General features: G+C 36.9%; 2 protein-coding genes across 3 annotated transcripts; one reads left to right on the top strand and one right to left on the bottom strand.

Annotated features, from left to right (window-relative positions):
- Positions 1 to 3054: 3054 nt before the first annotated feature.
- On the top strand, positions 3055 to 4588 carry LOC131646791 (uncharacterized). Its single transcript, XM_058916755.1, has 4 exons — positions 3055 to 3875; positions 4004 to 4093; positions 4189 to 4256; positions 4376 to 4588. The coding sequence occupies exons 1-4, from the start codon at positions 3258 to 3260 to the stop codon at positions 4506 to 4508; spliced, it is 909 nt and encodes a 302-aa protein (XP_058772738.1). The 5' UTR covers positions 3055 to 3257; the 3' UTR covers positions 4509 to 4588.
- A 3-nt stretch (positions 4589 to 4591) lies between these two features.
- Positions 4592 to 7712, bottom strand: LOC131646790 (sugar transporter ERD6-like 4). 2 transcript variants are annotated; one of them, XM_058916754.1, is made up of 17 exons: positions 7448 to 7712; positions 7299 to 7361; positions 7114 to 7203; positions 6914 to 6973; positions 6697 to 6762; positions 6472 to 6613; positions 6316 to 6380; positions 6119 to 6211; positions 5926 to 6006; positions 5744 to 5828; positions 5574 to 5620; positions 5431 to 5493; positions 5299 to 5358; positions 5143 to 5208; positions 4999 to 5058; positions 4810 to 4924; positions 4592 to 4727 (listed from the first exon to the last, which is right to left on the bottom strand). In XM_058916754.1, exons 1-17 carry the CDS (start codon positions 7646 to 7648, stop codon positions 4615 to 4617), a joined length of 1470 nt encoding a protein of 489 aa, XP_058772737.1. In that variant the 5' UTR covers positions 7649 to 7712; the 3' UTR covers positions 4592 to 4614. The 2 variants fall into 2 exon arrangements, with proteins under 2 accessions (XP_058772737.1, XP_058772736.1); XM_058916753.1 differs by having other exon boundaries at positions 5299 to 5493.
- Positions 7713 to 15819: the final 8107 nt, after the last annotated feature.

Raw genomic sequence — 15819 nt, 5'->3', positions numbered from 1 at the left:
AAGTGCTAAATACAAAGAATATGTCAAATATTCTAAAACAATACTAGTTCAAAAATGAATCACACCTAGCACACAATCATCGGTAGATGAAAAACACAAAAGTGGGGTATTTTCACTCATCCAACAATCTTGCAAACAAAAGACTAAATTATGCAACCATCCAAAAATCATATTGAAAACACAAAGACAATAATCACAAGGACTTTTCAAGGTTGTAATGTGGCTTGGTTAACAAACAAGGGATAATTCCTAAGGCTAATCGGAACAAAAACTTGCCCAAACCTAAGGGAGTGATCAACTCGCAAAAGTTCAAACACAAAATTTGAATCAAACTTCTTCATAATCCCAAATTTATCAAACTAATCACATACTTATTAACACAACATTATTCCACACTCTTTTGTTTTTCTTTTTCAAAACTTTTTCTCTCTTTTTCTTTTCACTTCTTTTTCACAGTTTTTTCTTTTCCTTTCACAACCTCATAATCAATCAACCCAAAAGCAAGTAAACATTCTCTCCCCAACTTGAATTCAACCATATTATCAAAGTGTGAATATCCCTACTTTCTTAGGCAGGGTAAAAATTCAAACCAAAAATCATGGTTGAGGGTTCAAGAAAACAAAGAATCAACATCCATACAAAAATGAGAACTAAACACTCATAGACAAGCATTTAGCAAAAACAACATGGACATTGACAAAAAGGCTCAAAATGGATACTAATGATCACACACTCTCAAGGTGAAATTAATATTTGGCCAAGGTAGTTGTGCTCAAAATAGAACAAAAATGCCTTGATCACTTTCATGTATCATATAATGAACACAAACAAAATATTAAGCATAATAAAATCCAGTTAGAACAAGAATTGTGGTCTCCAGCATATGTTAACGATGGAAAGCTACCTCACAAAAAGGGTAGGAACTAAAGTGATTCACAAACGAACAAGTATACAAAAGAATTAATGGCATAGAAGTTGTCAAAAGCCTAAGTAACATGAATATGCTATAGTATAGAAAGCGATAAACACATACCTTGAACGTGTACAAAACTTTAACAAAATCACTACCATACACTTGCAAGTCGAAAGATCAAACTTGGAAAATCACCTCAAATTCCTCGAGCTATTCAAAACAAGCTCAAAGGCAAACACACAACTATTAATATACACTAACTAAAAGACCAAATGAAATCGTCTAAACAAATTTAAAAGTGAAGATTTAAAATTTAAGAACTGGTCTGATCTAAATTTGTTTAGACAATTGCATTACACTACCTAAACTAAACAAAAACTAAAAAGTAATTTTATATGGACTAAAAATTAATATATTTTTTTTACAAGGACTAAAAGTCATTTTTGATAATTTTTTAGGGATTAAAAATATATTTAACCCTTTTATTTTTGTCTATTTTTATTTATTTATTTATTTTTACCATTTTAACTTATTAAATAGCTTAGTAACTAAAATTCACTCTTTAAAAATGAATGAGTGAGATGTTGCATGCTCAAACTCACTCATTTTATTTGATGTGTTTATTTAATTACTAATTGAGTTGTCTTAATGTGACCCGTGAAATTATCCACAAGATTTGAGGAGTTAAATCAATATTTTCATCTCAATCACCGCCCATAAACTCGTCCCACATTTCCAAATTTCATTGACGAGGAGATAGATAATCCTAGGAGTGTTCGCGGTGTGGTTTGAGTGGTTTTGATGCTTAAAGTCATCTGAATCGCAAGAGAAAAAGACGTGCGGTTTGGTTTGGTTAACTTAAAAAAAAAATCGAACCAAACCAAGCAAATGCAATTTGGTTCGGTTCGGTTGGTTTTGTTTTTTACAAATATTTTATTGAGTCATACATACACATATAGATGACAACATAACTTTATATTTAGTCATTCATACACTACCAAATAACAACAAAAACTCATCATATTTGGACAACAACTTCCTATTTAATATGTATAAATTAGATTAGACAAAAGTGAAATAATAAACATAAAATAATAGCATAAAACAGTATCAAAAATATTATAATGAAACCAAAAAATAGAAGAGATAAGACATTAGTGAATATGAAAATGAAAGAACATAAGAGATGAGAGATTATAGAAGAAGATATGTGATAAAAATGAAATTGAAAGATAAAACATTTGCATAAAAATGAGAAAATGAAAAAGAAAAAATATAAGATAGTAAAGATTAGAGAAGAAGAGGTAAGATGTATGTGGGGAAGATGGCGCAATAATTCTAAGAGAGATTTGAGAAGACTAAAACTGAAACCATAAACGTAAGGATGAGAAAGTTTTTTGTAATCATAAGGCTAATGTAAATAGGTTTAGGTTTGGTTCGAATGTGAGTTAAGTAAAATTTAGGTTGCAAAATATAAACCGCAAACTGAACTGAACCATGCGATTTTATTAAAAGATGATCCAAACAAATCCGAATCAAATGTAATTTTTTGCGGTTTCAGTCTGATTTGGTTTAATTTACAGTTTTCTATTGTGCTGGTTTGGTTTTGAACACCCCTAAATAATCCATTAATTTGTTCATTGCTCATTAAATCGTCGAGAAATACTATCTGAATAAGTTGCCAAAAGTTTTGTCTTCATGTATCACACAAGAGAATTGTTATTCTAACAGCAAAGTTCTTACACCATATTGCTACACTACTAAAATACCGCCTGGAATGTGATCATTTGCATTGGAAAAAGTGAAAAATAATTGTTAAATATGATTAAAAAAATCAAACCGTATGAAAATACGTAGTTGTAACATTTATCATTCCTCATCAACAAACCAACAAACTTGAGAAAAAAAATAGATAATCCATTTTCTGTCGCTAGAGATTCTTCGTAAATTGATACAATTGTTGCCAAAGTTATCACCACAATATATTGTATTAAATTAAATGATAACGTTTAATATATAAAGAAGCTAGATTTTTATGGTCCCTAATAAAATTTGATGTGCTGCGCCGAATATATAGTTGTAATTATTAAATTTTGATCGAGATACGTTTTTTTCATGATGATCTAATGTGCTGCACATGTATGCCTCTTTAGATATGGGGTCCCAAACTATCTCATCCATGGCTTTCTTTTAGCAAAAAAAAAAAAAAGTTAGGTGTTAATACTGTTAAGAGTAATTGGATTCGTTGATCAGTTTCATATATTTAGCTACATATAGTAAAGAAAATCACGAGCATAGACTTCATATAGTATATTGCTAGGAATACTGCAAACAGAAAAACAATATGGTGAACATTGTGACTGTTGCTTGGTCATTGATCAGTTGGACAATGAAGATGGCTGGTGTAGTGAAGCCTTGCACAGTGGAGATAGAGGCAGGTACAGTTATGAGATTCTGGGTTCCATCTCAAACCATTCCAAAACCTACCAAGCCAGTAGTTGTTCTCCTCCACGCCTTCTGCGCCGACGGACTTGCAAATTGGATGTTCCAAATTAACAGTTTATCTAAAAACTATGCTGTATATGTGCCCGACTTTATTTTCTTCGGCGGCTCTATAACGGATAAGCCGGATCGGTCACTGATTTTTCAAGCGGAGTGTTTGGCGAAGGGGTTAAAGAAACTCGGAGTGGAGAAATGCGCTGTGGTTGGATTGAGTTATGGTGGAATGGTGGCGTTTAAGATGGCGGAATTGTATAGTGAACTAGTTCAAGCAGTGGTTATATCAAGCTCGGTTTTGGCTATACAAGAGTCTATGGTTAATCGGGCAGTGGAAGATATTGGATTTTCTTCTTGTTCGGAAATGTTATTACCGTCTTCTACGGAGGGGTTGAGAATACTTCTTGCAGTTGTTGTATACCGAAATATTTGGTTTCCTAACTGTATGTTCAATGACTTTCTTCAGGTTTGCAATCTACTTTTAGCATTATGTTTCATAGATATTCTAGAAAAACCATACATGGTGAGTGTTAATTTGGTTTACATATTTGGGATAGCTTGCTTTGCAAGGTAATGTTATTGCATCATTTGCAGGTGATGTTCTCTAATAGGAAGGAGCGAAGTGAGCTATTAGAGGCATTAGTCATCAGCTACAAAGACATCCACGTTCCAAAATTTTCGCAAGTAAATTATTTTCATAATTTCGATTTTAACACTTTTTTAGAGATACTACAAGTCCTGTTATGAACTAATAATATTCACATAATTTCTGTTTGCAGCCAATACATCTTTTATGGGGTGAGAAAGATAAAATTTTCAAACAGGAGATCGCACACAAAATAAAAGAGTAAGAAATCCTGATCACATAATCATAATTATTCGTTTCAAACCATTCTTAAGGTTTACCAAGTTTCTTAAACTATATCTTGATCATGTAATAACCATTATCACTGATGAATATTACAGGAGGCTAGGAAATAACACAACAGTTGAAGTAATAAAGAAAGCCGGCCACTTAGTTAATTTGGAACGACCATGTGTTTATAATAAGTGTCTAAACAAGTTTCTTTCTTCTGTTATGTTTGATGAAAAAAAATAATCCAGTTCACATATATGAATGTTTCAAAAGTGTGTTTGATAAGTACTTATTTAATAAGTTACTATTGCGCAACTGTATCTGAACACATCTGATTTTCCATTATTATCTATTTAAAGGAGAGTTGTATTTCTTCCAATGTTCTTCCTTTTGTCTCAGGAACCCAAATTGCTGCAAAAACAACAGTGAATGCAGCTACCACTGTGTACATTAAGAATGTTCCTGTCGAAAATACAACATTAACACGATATACATAAGATCATGCATGAATTAATGTAATTGAAGAAAAATACACATTACATACCTCCACTGCTCCAAGTCAATAGCAAGTTTGCAGTCATTGTGATTATCCATGATGTTAACCAACTTGTTAAAGTGGCTATGCTTCCGGCAAGACCCTTTATATTCATCGGAAGTATCTGAAAAACAAGATTCATAAGTTCGAGGTTCCTTATGTTCAAAAAACATCGATTACATTTGCTTTTTGAGGTACCTCAGACATTATAAGCCAAGGAATTGGTCCAATTCCAAGAGAGTATCCAATCACCATAGTCTAATAAAACAGATTATCGAATTGATAAGTACTTAAATTCTTGAATTTGCGAATGTTTGTAAGAATTAGTCCAATATAACTTACCACAAGGCCGATAACAGAAAGTATTCCTAAAAAACTGTATAGAGTAGAATCCTTCTCTGTGATTTTCTGGTATACAATACAGTGAACGAGTTAATTAACGTAGTAAATGTTATGATTATTGAATTAAGCTTGAAAAATCGCGTAACGTTAACTAACCTCGAGATAGAATGCTATAGAAACAAGAAAAAGGCTCAATGTCATTATAGATGAAGATACCTGCATAAGTAATAACACATTATAGATTACTTTTTCTTGAAAATGTTTATGTAGATTTTGCATAATGCTTACTATTAGAAGTAGTCTTCTTCCACTTTTGTCCACCAACCAAGTAGTGATTCCGGTAACTATGACCTAGAAGAAAATATCGGATTATGAGAATCTAAATTTATATTTTTGATTTTTTTGAAGAAAGAATGTGGATGATATTCAACCTGAATAACACCGAGTCCAACTGTAGCAACATTGCTAGATGAAACTCCTGTTACAAAACAGAAGTCAAGACCAAAATGGAATCAGAATCTTGCAATACAAGTCACACGTATAGTAAGATATCGATTATCATGTAACGATGTTTAACAACTGATACGTATGATCTAATAACCTGCATTTAGAAAGATTGTACTTGAATAAAACAACACTCCATTGGTTCCACTCAATTGCTGGAGTACAAGTAATCCAATCCCTACCTGCAAGATCTCAGCCAATCGGTTTTTTTTCTATTTTCTGCCATGAAAAATGTGCAACCTTAGTATATAATTGGAACCAATTTTTTTTATAGCTTACCATTAAAGGAAACCAGTACTTTTTCATCTTAAGATCTGCAAACTGAATTGTAACACCTTTTCCCATTGATTCGACCGAGCTCTAAGCGCAAACGAAAAATGAAAAAAATAAAAAATAATAATGATTAGTATATATGAGCATATGACTTGTGTGATAACTGAAATTCATAAACTCTTAGCTATAAGCTAAATACCTTAATTTCATGTACTTCAAGTGATATATCAGTATTAAATCCTCGTAATACTTGCAAAGAAGACTCAAACTCTTCAGTCATTCTGATCTTCGCCTAATTGCCATCCAACCCAAGAAGAGATTGAAAATACTAATCACATAAAGAAAGAAAAGTAAACAAATTATTTAGTATTCTAATGCAGAACAAGTGAACCATACCAACCATCTTGGTGATTCCGGTATGAAAAATAATCCAGGTATTAATATTAAACATGGCAAAGTTCCTGAAAATGAAACATCACACATGTTTATGTTATTACTTGATTGGATGCAGAAACTAAGTAAAGCTATAGTAATCCGTGGAAATTATATTACCTAAAACTGCAAGTACTCTCCAGTTAACGAAAAAGCCTAACAAATAAGCCAACAATATTCCAATTGTGATAGATAACTGGTTAACTGATCCAAGTGTACCTCTCATATTTTGAGGTGAAATCTCAGCTATATAAACAGGCACCTAAACAGAAGAAAAAACATAATCAACTAAACTATCCAATATATAACTTATCATCAAACACAATCAAGTTTAAGATTACCAACCACGTAAGAGATTATTCCAACGCCAAAACCTTCCAAAAACCTCCCCATAAACAAAAATGCCGAGTCCTACATCCGCTAACAAAATTATTACATGTAACATTAAAAACAATATCTAACTGTCCGTAACGTCTAGCTCAACTGACAATACCAATATTATTTGGTTGAACATCATCGGCCGAGTTCAACTACATATGTCAAAAAAAATTCTAAAGCTTACTTTGGCAAAGGAGATGGCCAACCATCCTATTATGTTGGGGATTGCAGCAATCATCAATGACTGCATTTTCATTTTTATCAACATAGCAAAAAAATATATTATCAACTTAATAGAAAAAGAAAAAAAACAGTAATAATATTACATTGAATTTGAAAATGATTAAGAAAGCAATATACAAGAATAAAAAGTTACTAAAATACCCCTTTGCGCCCTATGTATTCTGCCATTTGACCACTAACAATGGCTCCCACCATGGCTCCCACATTGGATAAAGATCCGAAAAGAGAAAACTGTGCCCAACACAGTATACTGTAACTATATATAAACAAATAAAACTCATCCTTCAAAGAAAAGAACCAATGAAAAAACAAAGTCAGATCAAAACCTCGGAAAGTGAGAGCTTTAGATCACTGATTATACTTTCTTGTGTTGGAGAAGTATAACCACACTACATAGAAACAAATAATATAGTTAGTTTGTTTTTGATGAGTTCATTGTCAATAAAAACATACACTACTAATGTGAAGTACGCACCGTGAAGCCGAATTGAAGAGGACCTAATGCGACAATGAGGACACAGAAGAGAACAGAAACAGATGAATCTCGAATGACATATTGAGTTGAAGAGTTTAACAAGTTTGATTGTTTTGATCCCATTTTGTACCAGCTACCAGTGTAGAGGAAAGGCTTCTTAAGGTTGTTTCCATCTTCACAATCTTCCCTACTCAAGCTCATTGCAGCTTCAAACAAAACTCCAAAGCTGAAGTAAGTGAAGTAAGTGTCTTTGTTGTGACTTGTGAAGTTGTTGAGACAAAGAGATTCCTTGATTCATTGTGTGATGAATAAGCTAAAAGACAAACTAGAGTTTGGCAGATTTGTTGTCGTTTGGATTAATACAAGACATGAACCACCATGAGGTCAGTGTTAATTCATTTTATTAAGACAACATGGATTATGTCATGTTGGTTGGTTGGTTTTTCTATTTTTGCATATATTATAGTACTGTGGTAGCAACTACCGATCTAAATATGTTGTTTTCTTCTTGCTACTCAGCTCGGTATGTGAAGAAACTTTAGTATAGGACATAATCCTCGAAACAATATATACTGTTATAAAATTACAACTTGTTTTTATTTATGGGATAACATCGAGTTTAACAATAAATTATACTATCATTATATTGAATATACATTAATAATGTTTAATTGAAAATTTTCTTGTGAGGATGCATCAGCATTCTTCTCTTTACTGTCTGTCTGAGATTGGCTGCATTGAATAATTTGCCGGAGTCACGAAGTCACCTCACATACTTAAAGTGTCTAAATTTCTTTTTAATATTTTTTATTTTCAAAAAAAGTTAAAATTATAATAAAATATGCTTAGCTAATATACCAGAAATATTTTTGGCAAATTTTTTAGGGTTTGGCTAGTTCGCCAATTTTAGGGTTTATTTATTTTTGTAAATATTTAATTTTTATTTTTATTCATTTATTTATTTATTTCACCTTTTACATCAATTAAATAAATACATGTTTATTTAAATAATATCTGTTTATTTAAATATTTGTTGTGTATTGCATTTTAAATTGTAAGCAGCCGGAGTTCAAGGACAGTAAAAGTACGATGAGTAATTTGAGGTGTGGATTGGAGACAGATAGTATTTCAAATCTGAAATGGGATGCCTTTTATATAAATGATGATTATAGACGTTTTCTGGCATTTCGGCGTGGAATGTGGGAGATCTTCTGATGACATCTAACAGTAAGTTGCAGCCCATAGTGTGGATCTACTGTGGAGTTTAAGAGCAGGATTGCACTGTACATTAGTCGCTTTGGTGGAGTGATTGGACTTCCTCCTTTTAGGGCAATGACCCGACATAGAACAGTTGTCCACAAGGCTTGTCGAGGTATAACAATGGAAAGTCTTTGAGAAAATTGGGTCAGACTTACCATGCTGGGACCATTTCTTGGAGAAGTGGAAAAGGTTTGGGAGTCGGTGTGAGTGACCTTGACGTTATTCTTTCATATCTTCAACATGACACACAGTTCAGCTAGTGAAGATCAGGGACATGGGTTGCTCTCACTTCTCCAGCCGTTGAAGATGTTTGACATCTACCTTGAGAGTTTGAAAACTTCAAGTATCATTATTTTTGGTGATCCCCAAAGTCAAGAGGCCTACCCTTCCTTTTACATTCCTCTAAAATACATTTTGTATATTCTAATATTCTTAAGGGTTAATAGTCGTTTACCCCCTGCCATATAGGCGAGTTTTGATTTACCCCCTTTAAAAAAAAAGTTTTGGATTACTGATAGCGGCCCCAGCACTAACAGGCCCAAGCGCTGCACACACAAGCCTTTTTGGATGAAGGATTATATTCCTAAGTGAATTCTAGTATTGCTTTATTAAAGATACTTTTATTATTATTATTATTTCCCTAAATTGGGCCTAGCCCATTAGCTGATCCAGCAACTCAGTGGTGTATTTAAACTCCTCTTAATTTTCTAAAGGAGGCAGAAAAATCTATTCAGTAAATTTTATTCTTGTTTTGTGTTTTCCTCTAATGTTTAACCCTAGTATAGAGAATAGCTGCTAAACCCTAAATATCATTGGTGCTTTCATCTTGAATCCATGGCCCCTCCCAAACCCAGTCAACCCTCTCACCATGAAATTGTTGACCAAGCTGTCCAAACAGCACAACTCCACCTAAATAATGCAATGCAAGACAACCAACAGCAATTGGATGAAAGATTCCTAAAAGTTCATTCAGATCTGGATGCTACCCAGCAGAATCTGGGAAAAATCAACACAAGGTTGGACAATAACGAACGTCTAGCAGATTCCCGTTACGAGAACCTCATGTCTGCGCTGAACAAGGTTCTTAATCAGAAGGAACAGCAAGGCAGTTCCGCTACTGTTCACGGAACTACTGTTCCGGGCGCTACTGTTCCGGGCGCTACCTTCCTTGGCTCCGGCGTTACTGTTCTCGCAGGCCCTTCACACTCAGGTATCTCACAACACTCCCTAACTCTACCTACACCTACTGCACATTTCACCTCCCCCCTTCACACACCTCAGCGACAGCCCTCATCCAACCCCTTAACCACTCCTCAAACAATCCTTTCCTCCACTTTCCGTACATCTACTTTACCACCTTTTCCCCTTCAGTCAACCACTTTTAACCCTAACCAGACTTTCTACCCACCCTTTTCCCAACAGATCCCATACACAACTTTTTCCCCAGCCCCACAAATACCCTCTTTTCGCACCCCCAAGTTGGAATTAGCCATGTTTGATGGAACTAATCCCCTTGAATGGTTGTTTCAAGCGGATCAGTTTTTTAATATTTATCAACTTCCCGCGGAGACAAGATTATCTATGATGTCATTTTACATGAAGGGCGATGCTCTACGTTGGTTTAAATGGTTACATCATAATCAATTACTAACAGATTGGCCTTCCTTTACCCACACACTTGAATTACGTTTTGGGCCTTCCACCTATGAAAACCATCAAGCGGAACTATTTAAACTCAAACAGACTGGTTCTGTTGTTGATTATCAAGCATCTTTTGAAAAGTTGGGCAACCAAGTTATTGGCTTATCTCATGAGGCTATTTTGAACTGCTTCATTTCTGGCCTAATTCCAGAAATCCAGAATGAACTTGCAATCCACAAACCAGTTTCAATTTCGCAAGCAATCGGGTTAGCAAAATTGATTGAATCAAAAATTCACGACACCAAACCAAAAACCTATAAAACCTACCCTAACCATTTTAACCGTCCTTTTTCATCAACAAACCCAGCAGCCCAGCCCACTCGCATTCCTAAACCAGCCCTCAATCATCAAACCTCTAAACTACCCATTCGGCGCCTCTCTAACGCCCAACTCCAAGAACGTCGAGCACAAGGCTTGTGCTTCAATTGCGACGAAAAGTTCATTACCGGACACAAATGTTCAGCGGGAAAATTTCTCCTATTACTAATAGATGATGAAGAACCAATCTCGAATTTAACCATCGAACCTACGGATGTTGAGGCAGTAATTGCACCTACCGAGGATACATACTTCCAACTCTCCCCCCAAGCAATTAGTGGGCAATTTTCTCCCAAAACTCTCAAGTTTAAAGGCCTTATTAATGGGCTTGGTGTCACAATTCTGATTGACACTGGCAGTACTCATAACATACTCCAGCCTAGGATTGCTCAACATCTTAAAATTCCTACAAAGCCCATTCCCAATTTTTCCGTCATGGTGGGTAACGGTTCAAAACTCATTTGTTCTGGTTTATGTCCCCAAGTTCCTATCACGTTACAAAATAACCTTTTTTTTATATCCTTCCACCTCATTCCCATAGAGGGGGCAGATGTTGTGCTCGGCGTGGAATGGTTACGTACCTTAGGACCACTCATGGCTGACTTTTCCATTCCTAAGATCTCTTTTACCCACAACAGCAATGAAATTACAATTACTGGCGACTCAAATTCCCTTCCATCCCCCTCAACCTACAATGATTTTTGCCACCTTCTCCACACTGATTCCATTGCCTCCATTCACCTATTGTTATACCAGCCTTCACTAGATAATGACCAGAACTCTGCCACCCCAACAAACCCTACCCTTGACTCTGTTTCCAAAAACCTTCCAACCCCAATTTCAAAAGTATTACAAACCTATGCTGCCATCTTCAACCACCCAAAAGGCTTACCACCTTCAAGGGACCATGACCACCAAATTCCCCTCCTACCCAATACAGCCCCCATTAATGTGAAACCATACTGCTACCCTCATTCACAAAAGGATGCCATGACTACAATCATACATGATATGCTACAGGAAGGCATAATTAAACCCAGCACTAGCCCTTACTCTTCCCCCGTGTTATTGGTGAGAAAAAAAGATGGCTCTTGGCGTTTTTGTGTTGACTATAGAGCCCTAAATGCAGTGACTGTCCGCGACCGTTTTCCCATCCCAACCATCGATGAGCTATTTGATGAACTGGGTTCAGCATCTATTTTCTCTAAGATCGACTTACGATCTGGTTACCACCAAATCAGGGTTAAACCGGAGGACACACACAAAACAGCTTTTCGTACCTTTGATGGACATTATGAGTTCTTAGTGATGCCTTTTGGTCTCACTAACGCTCCTAGTTCATTTCAGTCTGCCATGAACGACTTACTACGCCCTTACCTACGTCGGTTTGTTTTAGTTTTTTTTATGACATTTTAATTTATAGTTCTACCATTTCTGATCACGCCCATCATTTACATTTAGTTCTTGATTTACTTTTATCCCATCAGTTTTATGCCAAATTATCAAAATGTGTTTTTTCTGTCCCTAGTGTTGATTATCTAGGTCATATCATTTCATGTGATGGTGTTATTCCTGACCCCTCAAAGATTCAAGCAATAGTAGATTGGCCGAAGCCACGCTCACTCACGACACTCAGGGGATTTTTAGGACTCACCGGTTTTTATCGACGCTTTGTGCGCCATTACGCCGCTCTCGCCGCTCCACTCACCGATTTACTACGTTCCACTACTTTTACATGGAGTACATCTGCTGATGCAGCTTTTACAAGTTTAAAACAAAAGATGACAGAAACTCCTATTCTATGCCTCCCAGATTTCTCCAAAACTTTTGTACTCGAGACCGATGCTTCTGCTATCGCCGTTGGCGCTGTTCTGTCCCAACAAGGGCATCCCTTGGCTTTCTTCAGCAAAAAGTTATGCAACAGACTCCAGGCTTCTTCAGTTTACGTAAGAGAGATGTATGCCATTACAGAATCTGTAAAAAAATGGCGTCAGTACTTGATTGGAAGACATTTTCACATCTACACGGATCAAAAAAGTTTACGAAATTTGCTTGTTCAGACTATCCAAACCCCAGAACAACAAAAGTGGGCCGCTAAGCTACAAGGTTTTAGTTTCGAAATATTTTACAAACCTGGAAAGAATAATCAAGTTGCAGACGCCTTGAGACGTATTCAGCATGAGGATGATGCCATCATTTTGTCCATCTCTTCACCAGTACCATTCCTTCTCTCGCAATTGGCAGATTACTACAAATCGAACAAAGATGGCAAGGACCTCGTAGAGAAGATACAATCAGATGTTACGATGCAGACAGTGTACCAAGTTAAAAACGACATCATCTACTACAAAGAGAAAATTTTCATACCTCCGGTGACTGAGCTGCGTAACGCCATCATCCATGAATACCATTCCACACCTATAGCAGGTCATTCCAGCCTTCAACCCACCCTTGCTCGTCTGGGAGCCTCCTTCATGTGGCCGGGCATCTATCAGGACACAGAACACTTCATCAAACACTGCCAAACCTGTCAACATAACAAATACATTCCAAAGAAGAAACAGGGGTTATTGCAGCCTCTAGAAATTCCTACCAAGGTTCGGGATGAACTTTCAATGGATTTTATTACTCACCTTCCTTCATCTTTCGGACACACGGTTATCTGGGTCATTTGTGACCGCTTAACAAAATACGTACACCTCCTTGCTCTGCCCACCAGTTTTACAGCCAAAGATCTTGCACGACGGTTTTCCACAGAGATCTGTCGTTTGCACGGTATTTCGCAATCCATTGTATCTGATAGAGACCCTCTCTTCTTGAGCTCTTTTTGGCGAGAACTTTTTCGTGTCCAAGGTACCACTCTCAAGTTTAGCTCTGCATATCACCCTGAAACAGACGGTCAAACTGAGGTTATGAACAGATGTTTAGAAGCGTATCTTCGATGTTTTACGAGTGAAAACCCTAGACAATGGTATAAGTTCTTACACCTTGCTGAATACTGGCACAACACAGCTTATCACTCTGCCACGAAGATGTCGCCATTTGAAGCGCTTTATAGTCGAGAACCACCATCTTTTCCCCAATATCAGCATGGCCTTACTTCCATTCCGGATCTGGACCTTAACCTGCAACAAAGACAACAACTCCTTCAACTTTTGAAACAAAACCTTGAACGAGCAAGACAACAGATGGTGACTCAGAACAATAAAAAAAGACGAGACTGCACCTTTGAAGTAGGAGATCTGGTGCTACTTCGTCTTCAACCCTACAGACAAACCACCGTCCAACGTCGTAGCTCCCAAAAACTCTCCAAACGCTATTTCGGACCCTTCAAAGTACTTCGCCGCATCGGACCAGTGGCTTATGATCTGGAACTTCCACCATCATCAAAGATCCATTCGATTATTCATGTTTCTCAACTGCGAGCGTATCACGGCGACAACCCAGCAACCCATTTTCGCCCTCTTCCACAAGATGATGAACCGTCCGGTGTGACTCCATCGACGGATACGTTTGTACACAAGAAGGTTTTTGAAGGAACAAAATTTAAGAAAGTTTCAAATGATTTTTCTGATGAAGTGAGAAGAGAGAGTAATGTATTGGAAAGAGGAAAGAAGAGTGCAAGCAATGCAATTGACAGAATCCATAAGACTTTTAAGTCTTTACCTCTCACGCGTTCTACTTTACCAAGTACAGTTGGTACTTTCAAAAAGAATCCAATGCCATCGGTGAAATCTGGTCCATTGATTCCCTCACTTTCCCCCACAACATCATCCCCACCGCCCATTACCACACCTACCCCAACAAACACATCACGTGAACCTTGCACAATCTCCCAAGCCAGCTGTAGTCCACTTCCAACGACTACCTGCAGTTTCCCAAACACGCACGTTTCCCCATTACAGCTGTCCCCCACGCCTTGCCCATTCATTCACTCTTCCGATCCAGCTGTCCACACTCCTTCTGATTCTCTTTGGGCTTCGGATGTTTCTGGCCCACATGCAACACATAAACACAACCTTGAGGACAAGGTCATTCTTGGGCAGCAGAGTAGTGATAGCGGGCCCAGCACTAACAGGCCCAAGCGCTGCACACACAAGCCTTTTTGGATGAAGGATTATATTCCTAAGTGAATTCTAGTATTGCTTTATTAAAGATACTTTTATTATTATTATTTCCCTAAATTGGTCCTAGCCCATTAGCTGATCCAGCAACTCAGTGGTGTATTTAAACTCCTCTTAGTTTTCTAAAGGAGGCAGAAAAATCTATTCAGTAAATTTTATTCTTGTTTTGTGTTTTCCTCTAATGTTTAACCCTAGTATAGAGAATAGCTGCTAAACCCTAAATATCAATTACCCCCTATAATTTTAAAATTTTAAAATTCTAAGTCTTTTGCTCCCTAAGAGGAAAAATTATTCCCCCTGTAAAATGAATTTTTTTGATTTACCCTCCTGGTTTTTACACGTTTAGGGGGTGCCCAAAAATTATAGGGTGTAATCCAAAACTTTTTTTTTAAAGGTGGTAAATCAAAACTCGCCTATATGGCAGGGGCCAGGGGGTAAACGACTATTAACCCTATTCTTAAAGATGATTTGAAAGTCGGATGAGGAGCATATGTTCAAGTCGGGATCACAGGCAAGGGTGTGGTATGTAGGATCGGGATCGGGATGTGAGGTCCGACACCGAGAATGAACTTACTCGGAGCCAGAACATGAAGCCGGGTGAAAGGAGGAATACCCTAAGCCCGTGGCCGATGAGCAAAGTCGGAGAGAACGAAGTGCATGTCTAGTCGGAGGGTTAAATGCCAAGCCGGCGTGATGGTTACGGTAGTTCAAAAGGTGCATGGAGGTTACAAAAATTAAAGAGGGGAGCGTTATGCGTTATGCCTCCATGATTGCAACGGAAAACTTAGGAAAGCACTTTTAATAGTGTATCCGAAGGGTTGATGCCCGATGAATGCAGGAGGAGAGAGTTAAGACTTAAGTATAAAAGGCGAATCTCTCATGGAAGATAGGACAAACAATACGAAGAGCATAGAAAAACATCCAATAGCTTCGAAAGCAAAGAACAGCTACAGCCTTGTCTGATTTGCT

The sequence above is a fragment of the Vicia villosa genome, linkage group LG2 (assembly GCF_029867415.1).
Source record: "Vicia villosa cultivar HV-30 ecotype Madison, WI linkage group LG2, Vvil1.0, whole genome shotgun sequence".
Lineage (NCBI taxonomy): Eukaryota > Viridiplantae > Streptophyta > Magnoliopsida > Fabales > Fabaceae > Vicia > Vicia villosa.
Note: the sequence above shows the minus strand (reverse complement) of the source record. Positions and strands in the feature narration are given on the sequence as shown.

Coding starts and splice junctions, on each gene's coding strand:
- LOC131646791 (XM_058916755.1), top strand. CDS start 3,258: ATGGTGAACATTGTGACTGTTGCTTGGTCATTGATCAGTTGGACAATG. Junction 4,094..4,188: donor ACGTTCCAAAATTTTCGCAA/GTAAATTATTTT, acceptor TTCTGTTTGCAG/CCAATACATCTTTTATGGGG. Junction 4,257..4,375: donor ATCGCACACAAAATAAAAGA/GTAAGAAATCCT, acceptor TGAATATTACAG/GAGGCTAGGAAATAACACAA.
- LOC131646790 (XM_058916753.1), bottom strand. CDS start 7,648: ATGAGCTTGAGTAGGGAAGATTGTGAAGATGGAAACAACCTTAAGAAG. Junction 7,362..7,447: donor CTCTTCAATTCGGCTTCACG/GTGCGTACTTCA, acceptor GTTTCTATGTAG/TGTGGTTATACTTCTCCAAC. Junction 6,381..6,471: donor GAGAGTACTTGCAGTTTTAG/GTAATATAATTT, acceptor TTTCATTTTCAG/GAACTTTGCCATGTTTAATA.